The sequence below is a fragment of the Opisthorchis viverrini genome (assembly GCF_000715545.1).
Source record: "Opisthorchis viverrini unplaced genomic scaffold opera_v5_126, whole genome shotgun sequence".
NCBI classification, from domain to species: Eukaryota; Metazoa; Platyhelminthes; class Trematoda; order Opisthorchiida; family Opisthorchiidae; genus Opisthorchis; species Opisthorchis viverrini.
Window position 1 is genome coordinate 308,596 of NW_008751787.1, and position 18,587 is coordinate 327,182.

At 44.2% G+C, this 18,587-nt stretch overlaps 1 protein-coding gene across 1 annotated transcript in view; it reads left to right on the forward strand.

Moving 5' to 3' along the window:
• Positions 1-17,466, forward strand: part of T265_06357 (hypothetical protein) — a gene marked incomplete at both ends in the record, with an annotated part of 44,197 nt that extends 26,731 nt beyond the window's left edge. Inside the window, 7 exons of the mRNA XM_009171598.1 lie at positions 1,594-1,745; positions 4,861-5,042; positions 6,975-7,659; positions 10,232-10,468; positions 13,570-13,890; positions 14,344-14,452; positions 17,083-17,466. Coding sequence (XP_009169862.1) covers positions 1,594-1,745; positions 4,861-5,042; positions 6,975-7,659; positions 10,232-10,468; positions 13,570-13,890; positions 14,344-14,452; positions 17,083-17,219 — 1,823 coding nt within the window. The remainder of the gene's footprint in view (positions 1-1,593; positions 1,746-4,860; positions 5,043-6,974; positions 7,660-10,231; positions 10,469-13,569; positions 13,891-14,343; positions 14,453-17,082) is intronic.
• Positions 17,467-18,587: the final 1,121 nt, after the last annotated feature.

Sequence of the window (18,587 nt, forward strand, 5' to 3'; positions counted from 1 at the left end):
CGGTACACCGATCGTTTCAGTGTACCATCGTGACGTCGTTCAAGGCCAACATCTAGGAAGTGGAAAAAGTTGTCTGTTTCTCCCTCCGAGGTGAATTGAATGGCAGTGTGGGCCTTGTTGAACTCTTGTTGGAGTGACTCCAATTCGTCTTTGTTGTTAACAACGGCGAAGACGTCGTCAACATATCGGCAGTAGTGTTGCATATTCTCAATGTTAGCCTTTAAGGGACCATTTTCAAGTTTACTCATGAAAATGTCGGCTAGCATTGGGCCCGGTGGTGAGCCCATGGCAACGCCGTCAATTTGACGGTAGAGCATGCCATTGAACAGTAGTTGCACATTCAATGTGCATCGCAGGAGGAGTTCACGCAGCTCGTTGACTGGAATAGGTAGCTGAAAATTATTTGCTTCTATGTAGTTACATAGGTAGTTAATCGTTTCAGTGAACAGTGAAGTCACGTCCAATGAACACATGAACGAATCTTTCAGTTCTAGGTCCTTTATTGAGTCCACGAATTGAAATGTATCTCGCAAGCTGTATTGACACATTTGTCGCCGTATTGGTTCAAGCATTTTGACGAGCCATTGTGCGATTTGGTGATAGGGCGAGTTTTACATGTCTAGGACTGGTCTCAGCAGGCAGTTGGGTTTATGGATTTTCGGCAAGCCGTATAGGCGAGGCGTTGTTGACCCTGTGGGTTTGACTTTTTCGTAGGTTGTCTTAGAGATGAAACCGTTTGCTTTAAGACGTTTCAGACATGTCGCCAATTGTTGCTCTATTACAAGCGTTTTATCTTTGTCGTTGGCTGTCTGGCTGAACTTGGTTGTGTCAGCCAGAATGTCCGTCATTTTTCGTATATAGTCAGTTTTGTTCATCACGACTATTCCGTTACCTTTGTCGGGGCGACTGATGATGAGGTCATCGCGAGCACGTAGCTCCCTCAGTGAATCCTTGTGTTTCTTTGTTATCAGGTATTGAGGTTTGGCTTTATAACGGGTGTATTGATAACAACAATTTACTAAGTCCGACTTGAAATGTTCTAGGTTGGTAGGACTAATTGGAGATAGTTGTCGGATTTGATCATGGAGACTTTCAAACTGTGTCTCGATACTAAGGCGACTATGGTTTTGGCGAGGGATACAGAATTTGGGCCCTAGCGATAGAGCTTCGATCAGAGTGGAGTCAAGGGACACGGTGGATAAATTATGCACATACCTTTCGGGGTTTGTTGGAAAACGGGACTGTGGGTTGTAGTCATCGAGGCTTGCATTCATCACAGTTCGTTTCTTAGCTGATTCCTTTTCGGAAATTTTACATAAGTACCGAGAAAACTCCGTACGTTCGTCGTTCGTTAGGTCATCGACATATGTCTGTCTCTGGCTGTAGTTCTGCTTCTTGGGTGCGGTAGGTGTCTATGTGGCTCCGGGCGTGTCGTCTCAACAACATCCCCGAGCTGACTAGCTCAAGTCATCCTATTGGTGACCTAAACTAATGGTTCTTTGATAGGTAACAGGATATCCTTGAACGTTTTAAGCACTCTCCGTTCACGTGACTACATTCTGTTTACCCTCGGATCATCTGATTTGTTCCTAGCCTCCATGTTGGGCGGAAGTATCTATGTACTAACTGGTGCCGTAATGCAGAAAAAAACTGGTCCATCGGTGTTCCTGGCCTATTTGGTGGCTGGAACCGTTGCCCTGTTGAATTCTTTAGTCTACTCGGAACTGGCCTGTCGGATACCCAAGGTGAGTCTGCCTCCACTTATTTGGGGTATTCATCTGCGGTTTTAAATCAGTGTGAGAAGATTGAGAGATTCTCAGACAGTATAGGATGGATGTGAAAAGTTAGGAATAACAACTGACCATGCTCAAGCAGTTGAATTTCCTAGTGAAATTTATAGGTTAAACCAGGTTAGCACTTCAGTCTTAGTGATTTCTATGCGGTTCTGATCCCGAGGACCTGGTGACTCTCAAAGTGAGAGCCTAAGCATTTACCCCGAATTTTTATGTTAATAGGCGAAAGCGGATTGTGCCACGCGTCTGTCACGTGACTGCCATTGATTGGTTGAGACTGCCTAATTTATCAACAAACTGAATGACAGTGAACAGCCCAAGTATTTTCATGACGAAACGCTGTTCATAAGGTTTCTGCATTAGGCCGAATATCGTATCAAGTGAAACATGAGACGGCATCCGTGTATTACATTTAGTTGTAGAATATCAAGAACGAGAAATTCACCTGTTATTCGTTTGACTTTCCCACCGAAGTTAAATTAGTCCAAAATGAGTGTATTTCGCGGATGCGAAAGTGTTCCTGCAAACGGTTTGGTTTGTTTTACGCCACACAATCGCCGCACACGACTCAGTAACTTTGGGACCACAGAAAGCAGGAAATCCGAAGCAGTGCATTGTAAGCTTCTAATGGTGCGTGAGCACCCTGACTGGTACCGAAATATTTGAAAACGGATTGATGAGCCTGTTGAGCATCCACCTGATCAACGACCGGTAAAAGTACCTGAGCTGCTGGTATTTCTACATACCTCACATGTTGGCTAGGTTTCCCTAGCTTGTTGCAGACCTGTGACAATGAGCGCTATTTTCAATACGCACACGACCACCAGCAGCTTGTTGCAGACCTGTGACAATGAGCGCACACGACCACCAGGCATCCTGTATTCAACCTTTCTCACTAACATAACTCATGCTTAGTGACTATTTCTGATGTCCAGAGAAAACATGTTTTGTTTCCGTACACATGGCGGCTCGTGCCTGCCTACTCATCTGAGCCAATCAATAAAAGCTACTTGGCCGTCTCGCTGGCTTGAGCATGTCTGTCGGTCTCACCTGGTAGAAGTGAATTTTCGAAGCACAGATTCATAAGGTTCGTGTGAGTCTGCCGAAAACTTTTTTTTCAGGCGGTCAGTAGAAAACAAGTCCGTAACATAGAATCATTCGTGTAGATGGACCAGTAACTTATGAGATTTGCTTAACACACTGTCACATATCAATCAGGTCCATATTACGAAACCATTACTGATGTTCTGTGTCTGTATGTCATTCAAGAGCTATCCGCCTAAGCTTAGTAGTTTTGGTCCTAATTCAACTAGGGAAGGTTTAAAAAGGTTGAGCATCACGTATACTATGGAATTTTTGAAGTCAAACCAACGTAGTGGATTAAGTTGTTGTAATCCGATGTTTCGGTTGCCGTGGGCAAGTTTTATCAAGGAAATCAATTGAATACGGATCAAGTGCAGTGTCATTTGGGTCCAATATCTCATCCTCTGATGTTGGTGTATTCCTGTGATCAGTTGACAGTCCGACGCGGTCACTGTTCATGGGTGTGTTAGCTGTGTGCGTAAACGCCTGATCGTGCGTGCAGCTCTGATTAGGATGTGCCTCCATTTTTTGTTGCGCTAGCTGTGATGCGTCATTGTTGAGATCCCTGTTCGACATCTGTTTCCTATCCCTAATAAGTTAGGCAGATAGATGGAATGCTGGCAACATCACCATGTTTGATGCAGTTCGATTAACCTCTAGAACCTCAGCGCATGTCCGTTCCACGTGTGACTTGAATCCTGCATGCAGTATATCGACATTGATCCAATGGCTTGACTCAGATGAGTGGAGTGCAATGGCTGAATCACGTTCCAGTTTATTTCACTCTATTGAGTTTCTTGGAGGAAAACGCGCATGTCGTTTGGGCTCCCTGATCCGTACATGAAGTTGCCTGACTATCTGACCTATGTATTTGGCTGCACATTCTGCATAGGGAATTTGGTAGGCGCAGCTTGTAAGGTGTTTCAGTGTGATTGTGTCCTTGACTCTTACAAGGTAATGTCAATGCGGAAAAAATGTTTTAATATCATAATCCCAAGGTATTTTTTGAATGGCCTCTGAAGTGCAAACTCTAAAGGGCATTGCCACGATGACCATCGGGTTTTCGTCTTCCTGCCTCACTTTCCGGGTAGCGTTCTCCCCATTTGTTGGGCCGTTAGATTTATGGATATTTTTTTGCTGTAACATTTGCTGAGTTGCTGCAGTGCGTCTGCTCGTATGGACTCGTCCGAGCATATTTTTTGGTGCGATTCATCAGCGATTCGACAACTGCGCGTTTGACATGTGGATGGGAAAATTTTCAGTTTCTGTCGTATCAGAGCAGTATATTGCTCCGTGTCCTTTCAAGCAGCTTAGACAGGCTTGCCGCTGAGTGGCCGAGATGGTCGCAAATGTGCCACCAACGTACCTCAGCTAGGTGCGCGGTGGAATGGGCTTGCTGCACACCTTAGTAGGCATAGTAACCAGGTCCCAAAGAGAGGTCCCAACAACGACGCATCACAGCCAGCGCAACAAACGGAGGCACCTCCTAGTCAAAGCACACACAATGCGTGCATGCGACCACACCCACGCACGCTGACCACGTCCGACTGTTAACTGAACACAGGACTACACCAATTAGAAGGCATGACAGTGGACACAACTGCCGCTGCATTTGACTCGTATTCAGTCGATTGTACACATCCTTGATGATGATGATGACGTCATCAACAATGACGGCATTGACAATAAAATCATGTATGCTGATCTCTAGTAGAACGAGACAAGAGTATTGTTTTTGGTCAACATTAGAAGTACCCTAAAAACAAATTACCCAGTTGCATCTGAGTAAACCAGGAACCAATCGATCTATAGATCAATTATTACGTCCCAAACCAGCAGTCAGATAACACCCATATGGCTAGAATAACGAACTGTCCAGGCATCACAGAAAGGTTTACCTCTGTTTCTATGTTCTCTGGTCCTATCTCTGTTAATCATATCCAGAAAATTCAATCCAGTCTTACGTTTACCTGATCCCCGCCAGGCTGGATCCTCTTACTCATATGCATACATTATGCTCGGTGAATTCATTGCCTTTCTAACCGGATGGTCTATCTTGTTGGAATATATCTTGGGTACCGCTACCGTGGCTCGCGGTTGGAGCAGTATGTTGGACGGTCTTACTGGTGGCAAAATCAGTGACTGGATCATACGGAATGTGGGACGGTGAGCATTGGTATTTTGGGATGTATTATCTAACCTTCTGTGTCGTCACACTCAGGATACTCTTGAGGGTGTTTACAGGGTGAAGTGAACCACCTCCAAACCAGCTATTTCCGCCTTCAGATTTTTAATTAACACAGCCTAAGCACGTTACGTGAGCTTCCAGTAAAACAGACAAACAAGTACCCTATTCGGAAAGACAATGAGCACCGTAGGTTTCATAGATCATTTGGATATCGTCTTACGTAGATGCAAAATCTGCGGTGTAGTGAGGATATCTGGGAATTTCAATAAAATTTCGTCCTGTTAGTGGAAACAGTCCATGGGAAGAAGACGAGAATCATTGTACAGTTGTCTTATCCCTATTGAGAATCATCAGCAATGCGCATCTCACGAAACTACAGTAGTGAGTCTCAAAGCCGCGACCTCCCGGTTAGTAATGTGAGCACTTAACCGTTCGCTCAACTCCTCATGGCCGAGCGGTTAGGTGTCCAAACTACTAGCCAAGAGGGTTCGAGATCCCCTAGAGTTTTTTAAGATATGTGACTCATAATAGGAAAAACAGCTGTGTGATGCCTCTAGTATTTTCAGCATAGATTACCTTAACTTGTAGAACAGAATCTCTATTCAGTATGGGAATTCTTTCCAGAATTTACGTGATATAAGTAACATTCCCCTACGCAAAAATATTCAACCATTTATGAGAATACATCACACGATTGGAATCAATCAATTCCGCAGACGTTGGTGCTTAACAAGAATGAAGTAGTTGCATTATGCAAATCGGACCTTCAGCAAGGATTGACTTAGTTTCAGGGAGTGCATCCAGAATTGAAACGGTTCAAGATTTTGCTCGAGAGAAGGAGCAGCCTTGATATGCGCAGGTCCTTGGCTGGTTCATGTAGACTGTGTTCGATGTATCTCGATGCTATATTCACTCACCAAATCGCAGACCTGTTTTGACTAGTTCTGCTTGTTCATGCCAAGCTGAATGGAGAGCCGATGCGTCGTGGCCAGCTATGGGAGATTGCCATGACGAGCAGAATGACCGATCAACGTGATAAGTTTCCTAGAGGGAAACTGGAGACTCGCTTCTTGTCTCTTGTTGCTCTCAGTTGTGAATTTCAGGTAGGTTCAATGGCTCTTATAAGCACGAGAAGTTTTTTGAATACATAAATGATCATTCTCAACTTGACAGGCAGCTCCCACTCTGTGAAGCCGGTTTTAACCGTACTGGTACCTCATCTTAATTGCTAACCGACAGCTGTACGCGACCTGTGTCCACAAACTTCCGGACGGAAGTTTTTTGAATTCAAGGAACTTTCTTCTTGCATCATCCTGACCATATAGTAGTATACACAATCAGGATATTGTGATTTTTCAATTGTGGGAGATTCAGATTTTACCGAAAAACCCAGAGCACTTGACCTAATGGATCAAACTCGAGCCCAAGTGGCTTATCATTTTTAGTAGACAGATTGACAGGTGATACAGAATAAATAACGTGAGCGGTTTTCCCATGGTCTCTGTAATATGGATTGAGGAATTCCGATATTCAGTACTGGCGCAAAAGAAATTGGCAGGATGCACATCTAACCAATGTTTTGCAACTACTCTGTCGAAGAGATGTTGACTGCAGTGCACTCAGTATGTTGGCAGGACCTTTGGAATAAGTTGTTCCAAGTAAATTCAAAACTATTTGGGCTGTAGGTTTTATGCTTCGTCACCCCTACCTTCGTAGATATATGACAAATCTAACTGAACTTGTACATTTCAAAAGCGACTTCTTCCTTCCAATGGGTTATTGGAACCCACTTGCATCGATCAATTCTTAGCTCCTACCAGTTGCATCCGAGTTTGTATTCGAAGTCTAGACTAAGTGGGGTGTTTCCTTTGGAATACTCATGTGTTTATCACATTTTCTGCTCAAAACAGAATGGGCAATCCTGGAGACGTCCTAGCGGAGTACCCGGACTTTATTGGTGCTGGCCTGATCATCATCTTTAGCGCAATCGCATGTTGCGGGGTTCGTGGCGGCGCGCGTCTGACAGCTTTCTTTGTTGTCGTTTATATTGGAGTGCTTTCAGTTACTTCCATCTACATGTTCGTCTACGCGAATGGCAGCTTCATATCTCCTGCCGTACCGTCCACAGTTCAAGAAACAGATCCAAACTCACCCAACGTGAATTTTCTACCATTCGGTGTCGGTGGATTGGTGGGTGGAGTGGCAATCTGTTTCAACGCTTTTATTGGATTTGACGCAATATCCGCATGTGCCGAAGAAACAAAAAAACCTTGCCGCGACCTTCCAAGAGCCAATGTGCTTGCGGTGACGACTGTGACTCTCCTGACCTCCGTGGCGTCCCTGGCTTTGGTTCTCTACTACCCGTGGTTTCTGGTTAGTCCGGAAACTCCGTTTCTAAGTGGACTTCGCGACAATCTGGATGGTGGGCCTGTCGAAGCCCGAACCGGCATGTTCTATTTTGTCGGTATCGGGTGTCTGATTGGTCTGACCTCTAGTTTATTATCGAGTTTGGTAGCGGGTCCTCGGGGTGCGTACGCCATGGCTGAAGACGGACTCCTACCCACCTTCTTTGCAAAAGTGTGCCATCCATTCAAGGTCTGTAATGTACTTTTTTCACAGGTTGTTTCTCTTGTGTTGACTTTTGTAAGTCTACCTGCATAAGACGAACCAGGTTTATCCGCGACACCTGTACACCACTTAGGGACCACTTTAGTGTTCTGGTCTAGTTATCTATTTAGAGACTGCGAGTATGTTGTTTGCTGCTGCTTTGGATTCGTTCCTTTACAACGAGATAGATGAGGTACGAATAACTGCGCATCACAAAGAAGGGATTGGAATAGGTGCACACGGGAGTCAGATGACTAGCGCTGCAGAGGTCATTGGGTCCATTTCAATTAGTCTTTAGCTACTTGTAAGTAGCACAAATAAAATAAAAAACAAGCAAACCAGGGTTGCTTGGTGTGCATTCCATTGGTTCTCTCAAAATTCGCGTGGAAACTGTAATTCATTCAATTGCGCAATGAATTTGGGGATTTTTTGCTGTCCATCGACACTTGAATTCACGTGTTCATCCTCAAGTGAACCGATTCCAACCGATCGTCCTCCGCAAAACAATGGTCTAGCGGTGTTCGTAGAGGCTTTCTCAGACAAATATCTCCATTCAAATTCACTTCATTGTAGAAATACTGGTCTCTGATTGAAACACTGCGTATGTAACAGCAGTTCTTATTGACAACGCTACGACTTCTGCTCGCCGTTCGCTTGTCAAATTGTGTTCGTTGAGCTTGGCGTTTGAATTCTGTCCCCTTGCCAAGCTCAGTGAACCAGCAAATGTTTTGTTTGAATCTGTACCCTAATCATTTGAAAAAAAGTTTTTTGACACAATGCTACACATCAGATTAGTGCCTCAGAAACCTTATTTGTCTTATTGTTGAATTCATTCATTGAGATCACCAGCAATGCCAGTTAGGGTCCAATTACTAAGCGCCACAAACTTACTGAAGACATCCATTGTCGGCTTTATCATTTACACTCAAGTGGATAGTGTGTGCGCCGAAGCGGGCACAGATGCTGTCGATTGGCCAGCACGGACTAAGTAGAAGACGTTCAATTAAAATTTCGTCCTGTAAGTGAAACAAATATATGCTCAGAAGCTGAGCAGCGCTGTACAGCTGTCTCATTGCTTTTGGGAATAATCGCCAGTGAGCACCTCACGAAACCCCAACAGGGAGTTCCAAACCCGCAGCTTCGCAGCCAGTAGTTTGAACACTTACTCGTTAGGCCAAGGGAGGCTGATCGGAACTATAGTTTCCTGGCATGGTGAGCGGAAGAATCAAAGCACTATACTGACTGGGAGCCGACCAGACAACTAGCTGCATATACGGACAAAATGAAAGCGGTTGGAGAAATTCCACGGAAAATTCCAAGATTTAACAAAAACTTCAACGACTGTTACTTCATTCTTAACAAATGTTGTCATTTCAATCTGAAGGGCTACATACGAAAAATGTCCACATGATCAGGCCCTATACTTATACGTTTGAAGAAGAGGAGATAGCCTCCTCCTATACACATATAAGTCAGTTATGCAAGGCCAGTAAAACAATGAGGTGGCCCTGCGTAGTTTATTTTATTTAATTACATCACGAATAAGGGATTCTTCTGGGCTGACTTTCGGAAGCCTGCACTGGTCTGTATTGGTTCATTGAGAACAAGAATTATGTGGTTATATAATACCATAATGATAGTTACAGCGGCTTACCGTGGATAAGCGAGATAGCGACTGTAAAATCATGGAACCCGCATCACCACCATCACCTCAGGCAGACAAAAATCCATCTTAGATATTAACCCCAACTTGTGACCTGAAGTTTTCGCTAACCATGCTTGTTCTTGACCTCCAGGTCACTTCTCTCTACGTCTCTCTCATCCTGTGATTCTCGTGGACTGCACCAAAAGGATGTCAGAAGAGAACTGTAGAGAAGGGAACACCGCAAAAAGCATTTAACACGCCGGAGTGATGTCAGCGTTTTCCAGTGGCATCGTATGAGATTTGAAGGTGGACAAGCGACATGAATTCTGTGAATTCCCGGCTCATTTGTCAGTGTGTTACTTGTAGTGGCAAGGATATTTCTTGCGTTCTTCTTGGACGAGTGTCTCTTTCTGGTTCAAATGGGCACACACTAGCCAGAGACATACTGTTCATTCTATACAAGACAGTCTTGGTTGGGTCTTACTTGCGAAGCGTAGGATAAGCAGGTCACCAAAATGACAACTGTGTCGTATTAATTTGATCTAACTTTGCACTTCACAATCCACGTTGAGCATAAGCGTGGGTGGCAAGGCTATCTTTAGGTGAAGCTATGTTTCGAATTATCCGCCAGAAACTCCTTTACTTCCCAAGTGTACGCGGTTGTTGGAGGAAGATCATAACATCCAGATACAAACGTTTGTATGTTGCTTTTGAAGGTAGCTATGTCTGTTGCCAGACTTCTTCAGGAACCACATTAACCGGCGATTAGTCGGTTTCAGGCGTGCTTTATTCTGTCCAGTCGTAGCTGCTAAGCTGAGCTTGATGAACATAAATTGCAGTCTTTCATGAGTCGACGTTTTAATCAACAACTCAGTTCTTTCACTCTTGCCCCACCTTCATTCTACGTTTATTTAGACCCCGATCATTGCCACAATTTTTGTTGCCACGTTGACGATCATTCTAGACATACTGTTCAGTATCGTCAGTCTTGCGGACTTTCTTAGTCTTGGCACGCTTATCGCCTACTCCATGGCCTCAGTCGGGCTGCTCGTGTTGCGTTACGCTACACCACCGGAGGAGCGTGATGTTACGAAAATCGTTTCGGAACTTCCTGATTGCAAAGAGGTTAAACAAAATAACAGTTCGGCACAGGTAAGTCAGGTTTATTCCAGCTCAACTGGGAGGTTTCCGTTCCAGACACAAGAGCACACTTCTAATAGTATAAAGGAGCCAGCAGTTCCGGATTTTTTTCAGGTTTTAAGGGGGTTTTGTGACATCCAAGCTATCAGTGACCCTAAAGCTGTTCCGGCTCATTGGGTTTCCAGTGGCTTAGGCGCAAGAAGCTGCCAGTTTCCCCTTCCACCAATTTTGCCTGCCAGACATCTGTTGTTGAACTATTATTTAAACGTACAATCCTATTCGTCGTCCCGGTGAATTCGAATATTCACCCATGTGACTCTGTTAGCACAAAGTCACATGGTTGTGGTGTGTGTTCGGCCCGCTTCATGGCCTGAGTGAGTGGACTGATAGCTCTTACCCTGTCGGCGTTCGCAGTGTCTGAGTATCACGCCATACTAAATTCTTGTTGGTCAGACGCAGCATCCTTAGACAGCATGAACTCACGATCAACCTTGACATCAAAATTAGTGTGGATTGGACGGGAAAAGGTTATGCACAATGGAAACAAACTACTTTTACTGGAATAACGAGATTTGCAGAGTCGAGCTTAATGATATGGAGATGTTTACAGGTAAACGTACGTGCCGTTTACGTCGCGGATTTCGGTTCGAATGATGAAACAGATGGGATGCAGAAGCTTGGAGTGGACGTTAACCGATGGTATAAAGATAGAATGCAGACCATGCAAGTTTCTGGTCTCCATAAGTGGGCGTTTGGCAATTGAAGTAGACTCAGAATAATGTACTTCGGGATAGTTGAATTAAGTTTGAAGCTTCTAATAGGGACTAGCCCGATTTTGTTGCATGGGTTAAACCAAAACCGTCTATCTTCCCCTCACTGCTGACGAATGGTGCCTGCCTATGTGGATGTACGTGTAAAGCTTCACACGCCTGGACTGATGGGAGTACAATCGCTTTCACTTGCTCGCCACCTAATTCGAAAAGAGTTGCTGGTGAAATTAGCCTGGCTTGTTTAGTTCAGCAAATAAGTCAAGCGCCTTGGGAGCCTGACTATTGGCTTATAGCCGACCACCAGTGAGATGGCCTCTCCTCGATCCCTATTTATTGTTCGTGAGGACCAAACATATGAAAGCTTTTTCAATGGAGAGGAGCAGATACTATCCGAATCACATAGTGGAGACCCGCGTAATACCATATGAAGATTTCTTCATGCAAGTGGGGCGGGTTCGTGCTGATGCACCTAGAAGCACCATACAGCTGTATCCTCCTTGTTGGGAATCGTAAACAGTGCGCATCTTATGAAACTCAAAGACATTTCTAACTTGCGTCCTCCCGTTTAGCAGTTTGAACAATTGAGTATTCGACCAACAGCACTTAGACCAGGATACATGACTGTCCATCCTTCAACCACGGAATACATTTCACGTAGTCACGTACTGACTGACTCCCTGAACAACGTCTTATTTGGAAGGGTCAATCATCGTGCGATTCACTGCATCTTCTTGGCTACTTGCTGATTATCGGTACTGTGAGAAGATTTGGATCGTGTAAACGACTGGGTATTTGTTTTACCCCCTTGAAGAAAAGTTACGTGATACATTTTCAGCTTCAGTAGGCCACCGTTGTAAATTGGTTCGTTACTTGTATAGACGTAATACACTACCCATAAGGTTGCTGAAAATTGGTTGACAGCCCACGACCGGTTTCGCCCTTCTTGGGGCTCACCAGTTAGGCGTAGTCCCCGAGTTTTCGCCAACCTTACGTTCTACTTGAACCCAACGTGTACAAAATTAGCGAAACACACTCATTTGCAAACCACTTTGGTTTTGCAGGAGACTCACCCGAAACTCAGCTGAATCTCTCGTTTATGAACGAGGAACTCAGTTGGGTTCCAGGTGAGTCTCGCGTAAAAATGAGTGTAGTTCGCCAACCTCTTTGGTTTTAATTGCTATTCTATCCTGGAAGGCAGCCTGGTGCAGTACATTCGGTTGTGTAAAAACATCATAAACGAGCGATTCAACCGGGTTCCAGGTGAGTCTGCAGCAAAACCAGATTGTTTTTCAAATGAATGTTTTTCGCTGAGTTCCTAACTAATTTTCCTCACAGTTATCATTCGGGAGCTATCACATTAGCAAAGGCAACCTTGTGAGACTATCACTAGGTCTTCTAGATCCTTTTTCGAGAACAGAGACGATTCCGATGTTTTTCAAGGTGAAGATATTTCGATGTTTCCGGTGTGGAATTCCTGCTTCGTGGCAAAGCCAGTCCACGCCTAAGAAGCCTCAAAACACTGTACAGCTGATTCGTCATTGGCGATTCAGCTCCGGTGGGGATTATTCCACCAACTGATACAATCTTTTGTTCAGTCGTATGCATTCAACATCAGGTCATTTCAGAGGAGCTTGTATGGTAGAAAATTGAGTTGTGCTGAGTACGGGCTGAGTCGCTTTCTGAGTACGATCAACTCACACCATAGGTCAACCGCCCATGACCAATTGGTGGCGTTCATAAACCAATACGGAATGTCTCGGTCTTTAAACTTGCTACATTTTAGCGAAATACACTCGTTTGCAAACAAACTTGGTTTTGCCAGAGACTCACCTTGAACCCAGCTGGATCCCACGTTTGTGAGATTTGCTACATTTTCTCGTGAGGTTCGGAATAGGTAAAGCCTGACAATGATAAAAAACCACAAAGTGATTCTCTACTCTGCGATGACTCCACGTATGAGACAAAACCCAATTTAAAAAGAGGATTGCTTAAGTATATTTTAGTTAAGTATCTGAAATCCTGTTTGTAACGAGTGACTTCTAACCGGTCACCATATCAACCGGTTGATTCAACAAAGTTTTCTGAATTTCACCGTCGTTCGGTCATTTGATGAGAAAGAATACACGTGGACTACTGACCAATAGATCTATCACCTGAATTTGTCCCTGTGTTCACGACTGATTTTTTTTATAGAATTGGACAGTCCTCATGCTTTCCCCGGGTCATACGTCACATCCGTGCAAGACAGTGCGATGATTTACTTCGTTTTTGGTTTAAGTCATTAAGTATACTGCTTTCACATTGCTTACAATGAGGATTGTGTTATCTTACTTCCGAATGCAGCTGGTAAACACGGTCGACCCACTGATTATGCGAACAGGACAACCTGGCTATTTGAAATGCTCGTGGGCCAAATGCCTTCCTGTCAGTGTGGTACGCATACTGAATCAGGGTCACCGTGGCATGGTTGTGAAGATCCTCATCCCCATCTACATTGCCTTCAATGCAACTGCCGTTGGTTTGATAAAGACTGGTGCACCCGAAAGCGTTTGGCCCATTTGGCGTCTAGTGCTTGTACCAATCATGCTATTGTTGATGGCACTGTGCATCGTTTTCATGGCGGCTTTTGTTCAACATCCGGCCCCTCGCCAGGAGCTGTTTCGTGTAAGTTACCGGTAGTATTGCTTGCCCAAACTCATTTAGCCGATGGTGTTTTAAGACCGCATGAAATTTTCCCGATCGATCTGAATATCTCCGCATCCAGTCAGATCCGGCCACACGATGGTTTAAATGGATATCTCACCAGTTCCTTGCGCTACCACGGTTATGCTCATACTGTGAAACGAACGCTTTGCTTTCCAGCCAATGTACTTGATCTTCCTGTACTTGTCACGTGACAAATATATGCCGCCCATATCCGATGACTTTGGCTTTTACGGAATAACAGGAGTTGCCCCGCTATTTTAATCTAGAGTGGTTTAAAACAACTTTGATATACTCTCTATCGGAAGCAGTTTACACACACTAATTATGAACAAGATGAAATCACTTCACAGAAGGAGCATTTCTGACAGCCTCTATTCACGATGTCTTCGTTGCTGTTCTTCTCTCCAACAGTTACCACTTGTACCCTTCTTCCCCTGCGCGACACTCACAGTCAACATGTTTCTTATCGCTGAGCTGTCAGCCATAACTTGGATTCGGTTTGCTGTTTGGATAGCAGTTGGTAAGTCATTGCTGATGTTTGCTTCAGTTATGTGAAAACTGATATCAGTCAGAAGTTGCAGTGACCTAGATGGTGGAGCACCAGCTTCTAAACATGATTAATCTTTCCGTCTGATTTTCAATCCCGAGTTTGGAAAATCTGTCGGCACATCTGTCTCCATAAGTCAAAGATGCTATGAGAAAAGGAATTGGTTTGTCTGTTTTTGAAGATAACCTTTTTTCCACCTGCGGTTGACCTGATGGGGGTCAGTTATAATGGAAATGACGTATTTTTCTGCAGTTGGTTTTTATGGCTACTAGGTTTTAGAGGAGGATTTTCAAGCCTAGGATTCAGACAGCCCACACGATAAACGCGGCATTCTTTACATCGATATGTCTTGACACGTCCATCTGAAGCGGTAGGTGGGTGAAATGACTCAGCGACTAGAGCGCGAATTCGCTGACCGCATAGCCCGTGGTTCGAACCCGACCTTTGCATCTTGACTTCCCCTGTCTGGGCTTGGAAGTATCCCAACCGTCGTGCTTCTCTAGAGTGGCATGGCAGTTGGGCACCGAAAGGGTTTTACAGCTGAACGACTTCTTTAGTTAAGGGGCCTACTCTGGATTTTTCGAGGCCATCCTGAAAGAGATTTCAGTTCTAAGGATCAGAGTTCCAACGAACAACAACAACACTTGTATACTTGCGCTCGTCGGGCGATCCAACCATTGGAAGATACTTCAAGGAATATTTTGTCTTCTAAATGAAGCCAGTGTAAGGGGGAAATCTGAGGAGCACTGTTTGGCTGTTTTATCTATATTGGGAATCATCAGCAAAGCGCACCTCACTATACTCCGGTTAGGAGCTCCGAACCCTTGACTGTTTGAACATAATGGTTCGGCCGTCAACGGCTGATTGGCAGTGTGATTAATTCGCGCTCAGATAGCATATAGGACTACTCATCCTTTGTTAACGTAATTCACTTCATACGGTCGTCTATTGACTGGCTTCTCGACTGATTGCTCCACTCACCGTGTGAATCATACCCTCTCTGAGCTACTTACGGATTGTAGGTAGAGTGGGGTGATTTAGGAATTTTTCAATAGAGATTCCGGCGTGTAGGAATATACAATTAAGACTAATGAGACAGTCATGCCGTGAAAGAAACCTGATTCAGCTGGAAGGGTAGTAGATCTATAACAGTTGCAAGCGGTAAACTGTGTATTCGCCGACAACTAACCGCTGGTTAAGTCAGTTTGACGATACCACCGTGAAAATTTAGTTATCCGTTCTGGAAAATATTCCAAGTGGTACAAGCATAAAGATACTCCTTTTCAGAGGTCTGCAAAGACAGCAGATGTCGACCGATTAGGAAGCGGTGTGTGTTAAATTATTTTGGAACTCCAGTGCTCATGTGTAATGTGGGGCAGCGTCCGTGGTAAATAAGTCGGCAGGACACTTGCCTGGAAGCGGGGAACCATACGTTTGGGTCCTATCCTTTGCAATCGAATCTTTATGGATCAATAATCCGGATTTTCAAAATTCTCATCTCTTCTGCATCGGTGATTCAATTGTATATATAAATCATCACCATTCAACAGTATGGTCAGTATAATAAAATACCAAGTGGGGTTTTAGAACATTTTTAATTTTGGCACATATTTACTTGTTTTCGGGCTTTACGCTGGACAAACTAATTGTGGCTATGCTTATTTGCAATTGCTCGCTTATTTTCAGTTTCACGTGCACAGCGACCCACCATATGTCGCCGGGTATGACTGTCACATTAAATACCGTATACAAGCCCAGCGCGATAGTCGACTCTGAGATGCAGTTTGTGCTGAATCACGTGCTCAACCGGCTCAATCTCTTTCAACAGGCGTAGACCCAAAGGATCATGAACTGAAGTTTGACAGATAGACTGGTTTGTAAACCAGTTTGGTCTTCACGAAGCACCCACCTTAATCCCAGCTGAGTACTAGGTTTATGCGTTTTTTCTTCAGAGGAATGCACTGTGCCAGTCGATATTCCGGATATGGCCATACATTGTATAGAACCCACTACTCATAAGGTTACTGAAGTTTCTTCGATAGTTCACGGTCGGTTTTGCCCTTTCTGGGGCCTAGCAGGTAGGCGCATTCCCCGCGACTCCATCAACTTTGTGTTCTGCTTGATTCAGAGTCACGCTAAATGCGAAAAATGCACTCGTTTGCTTGCCAATTTGGTTTTTTACAGAAGACTCACCTAGACCCCAGGTGGAAATCTCTTTTATGGTGGTGAACAACGAGCATACAAACCACCGGCATGTACAGCTTAGGGTCTATAATTTTCAAGTCAGCTGGGAACTGTTAAATATTTAAAGGCCACAGTGTTTACGGAGTCTGGCTTCTGCGTGTTTGTTTGTTATAAGAACAGTCAGACAAAATTATCATCAAGTAACAGTTCAGTGTGGAACCCATGAAGATCCCGTGTGGTAAGCATTCGTTGTCCTCTCCGGCCTACATTTTTTGGATACACAGTTACCTCATCTTAGGGAGAGCACCCATGTACTGAAGTCGTTTTGATGTGCACAGAATTTTTCCAAGATTGATTCGATCTCTATGAACACATTGCTAAAAAAGTTTTACCACCCCTCCCTCACGTCCTTCACACAGGCCTACTCATCTACTTCTTCTATGGAGTCTACTACAGTCGTGAGGCTGTGGCAAATCGCAAGCGATTGGCTGATGAAGAACTAGCCCACCAAGAAGGTGTTAACAAGATCCCTGCTGCCATGAATGCCAAGAGTTGATAGGTTTATGTGCAAACATTTACCCAGATTTCCCTCAAAAACAAAATGACGTCTTTCTTCACACATTTTAACCACACAAATCTGACCCATATCGAAGGAGCCTTTCCATTCGTAAACTAATTTTTTTTTACTTCATTTGTCCATGTTGTATTGTTCCAGCACACCGGACGATGGCACGAAAACAGTAACGTCTTACATCACTGTCCAATTCGAATAGTTGAAGACAGAGATGAGCTTTTCATGTGTGGTTTTTCATCAGTCTAGCTGCTGGTTTGGCAGAAAATACCGTTCCACTCAGCAGCGAGATTAAGAAAGGTCCATTGCAGTGTGAGTACTGATCAGAAAAAACGATGAAGCGGATTGAGTTAAATATTCCTAGAATTCTAGGGTAGTGGAGTAGTTTTAGAATCGTACACCCGTATTCCATCAAGGGAGTGTAGTTAGGTTCAACGAAAAACCGAGAAGCACTATGAAGCTTGCCGGAAATCAGTGCGTTTCTCAAAGTTGTTCAGATGGATACAGTGCACAATCGGTGACAAGGAGTAATTTCGTTGCACGAGAGCAGGTCTTGTGTGTGACGCCAGCTGTTATCGATCAAAAGCCCCAATAGGTTATGAAGATAAAATTTAAGGCTGTCGTTCATAACTCCAAGCCGTTGTTGAAGAAAATGTTTCAAAGATCGGAATATTCGATGCATCATGGACCAATCGATACGAATCGAACAACCCCACCGGACTGCTGCAGTTTTATTGGTCAGTTCAAGTTGCTTGGGATTTATTTATATTATACAAGGTTGAACCGCACTATATTCTTTGTGTAGCTACCGTGTTTTTCATAACTTTGTGCAGAATTAATTCGTCACCCTGCTCTGTTGATCCTTGGTTCGAATACTGCTACTGATTATTTAGATATTCATTGTCTTTTGGACCTTCATTTTCCGAACAGTATGTGTAAAGCTTGACAGGATAGAGCCCGGTGGTCAATTTCAAGGAGCTTACTTGTGGTTCGAACTCAGATCGTCCAGAAGTTCATTCACCTGGCAGTCCTGGCAGAGAGTTTTTTGGCATGTACCTCCTAGTTAGTATAGCTCTACAGGTGCGTGCTTGGGAACGTTTGGGAGAGGACACTCGTAGTTACTGTGATTCTGTGCCAAATCCTGTGAGCTATATGTAGTTGTAAGCAAAGCAACTGCTTAGGAATACACTCTAAAATTTTGAGGGGAAGACATTACTCCGTTGATAGTTGGTAACTGGTGGATAACTCCTCAACATACTTTGCGAATAGTCCTCAAAATGCGCTGTTCGGAGCATTTGAGATTGGTTAGGCACGTCTACTCAGCAACGAGTTGATCGGTTCTCAGCAAGCTTA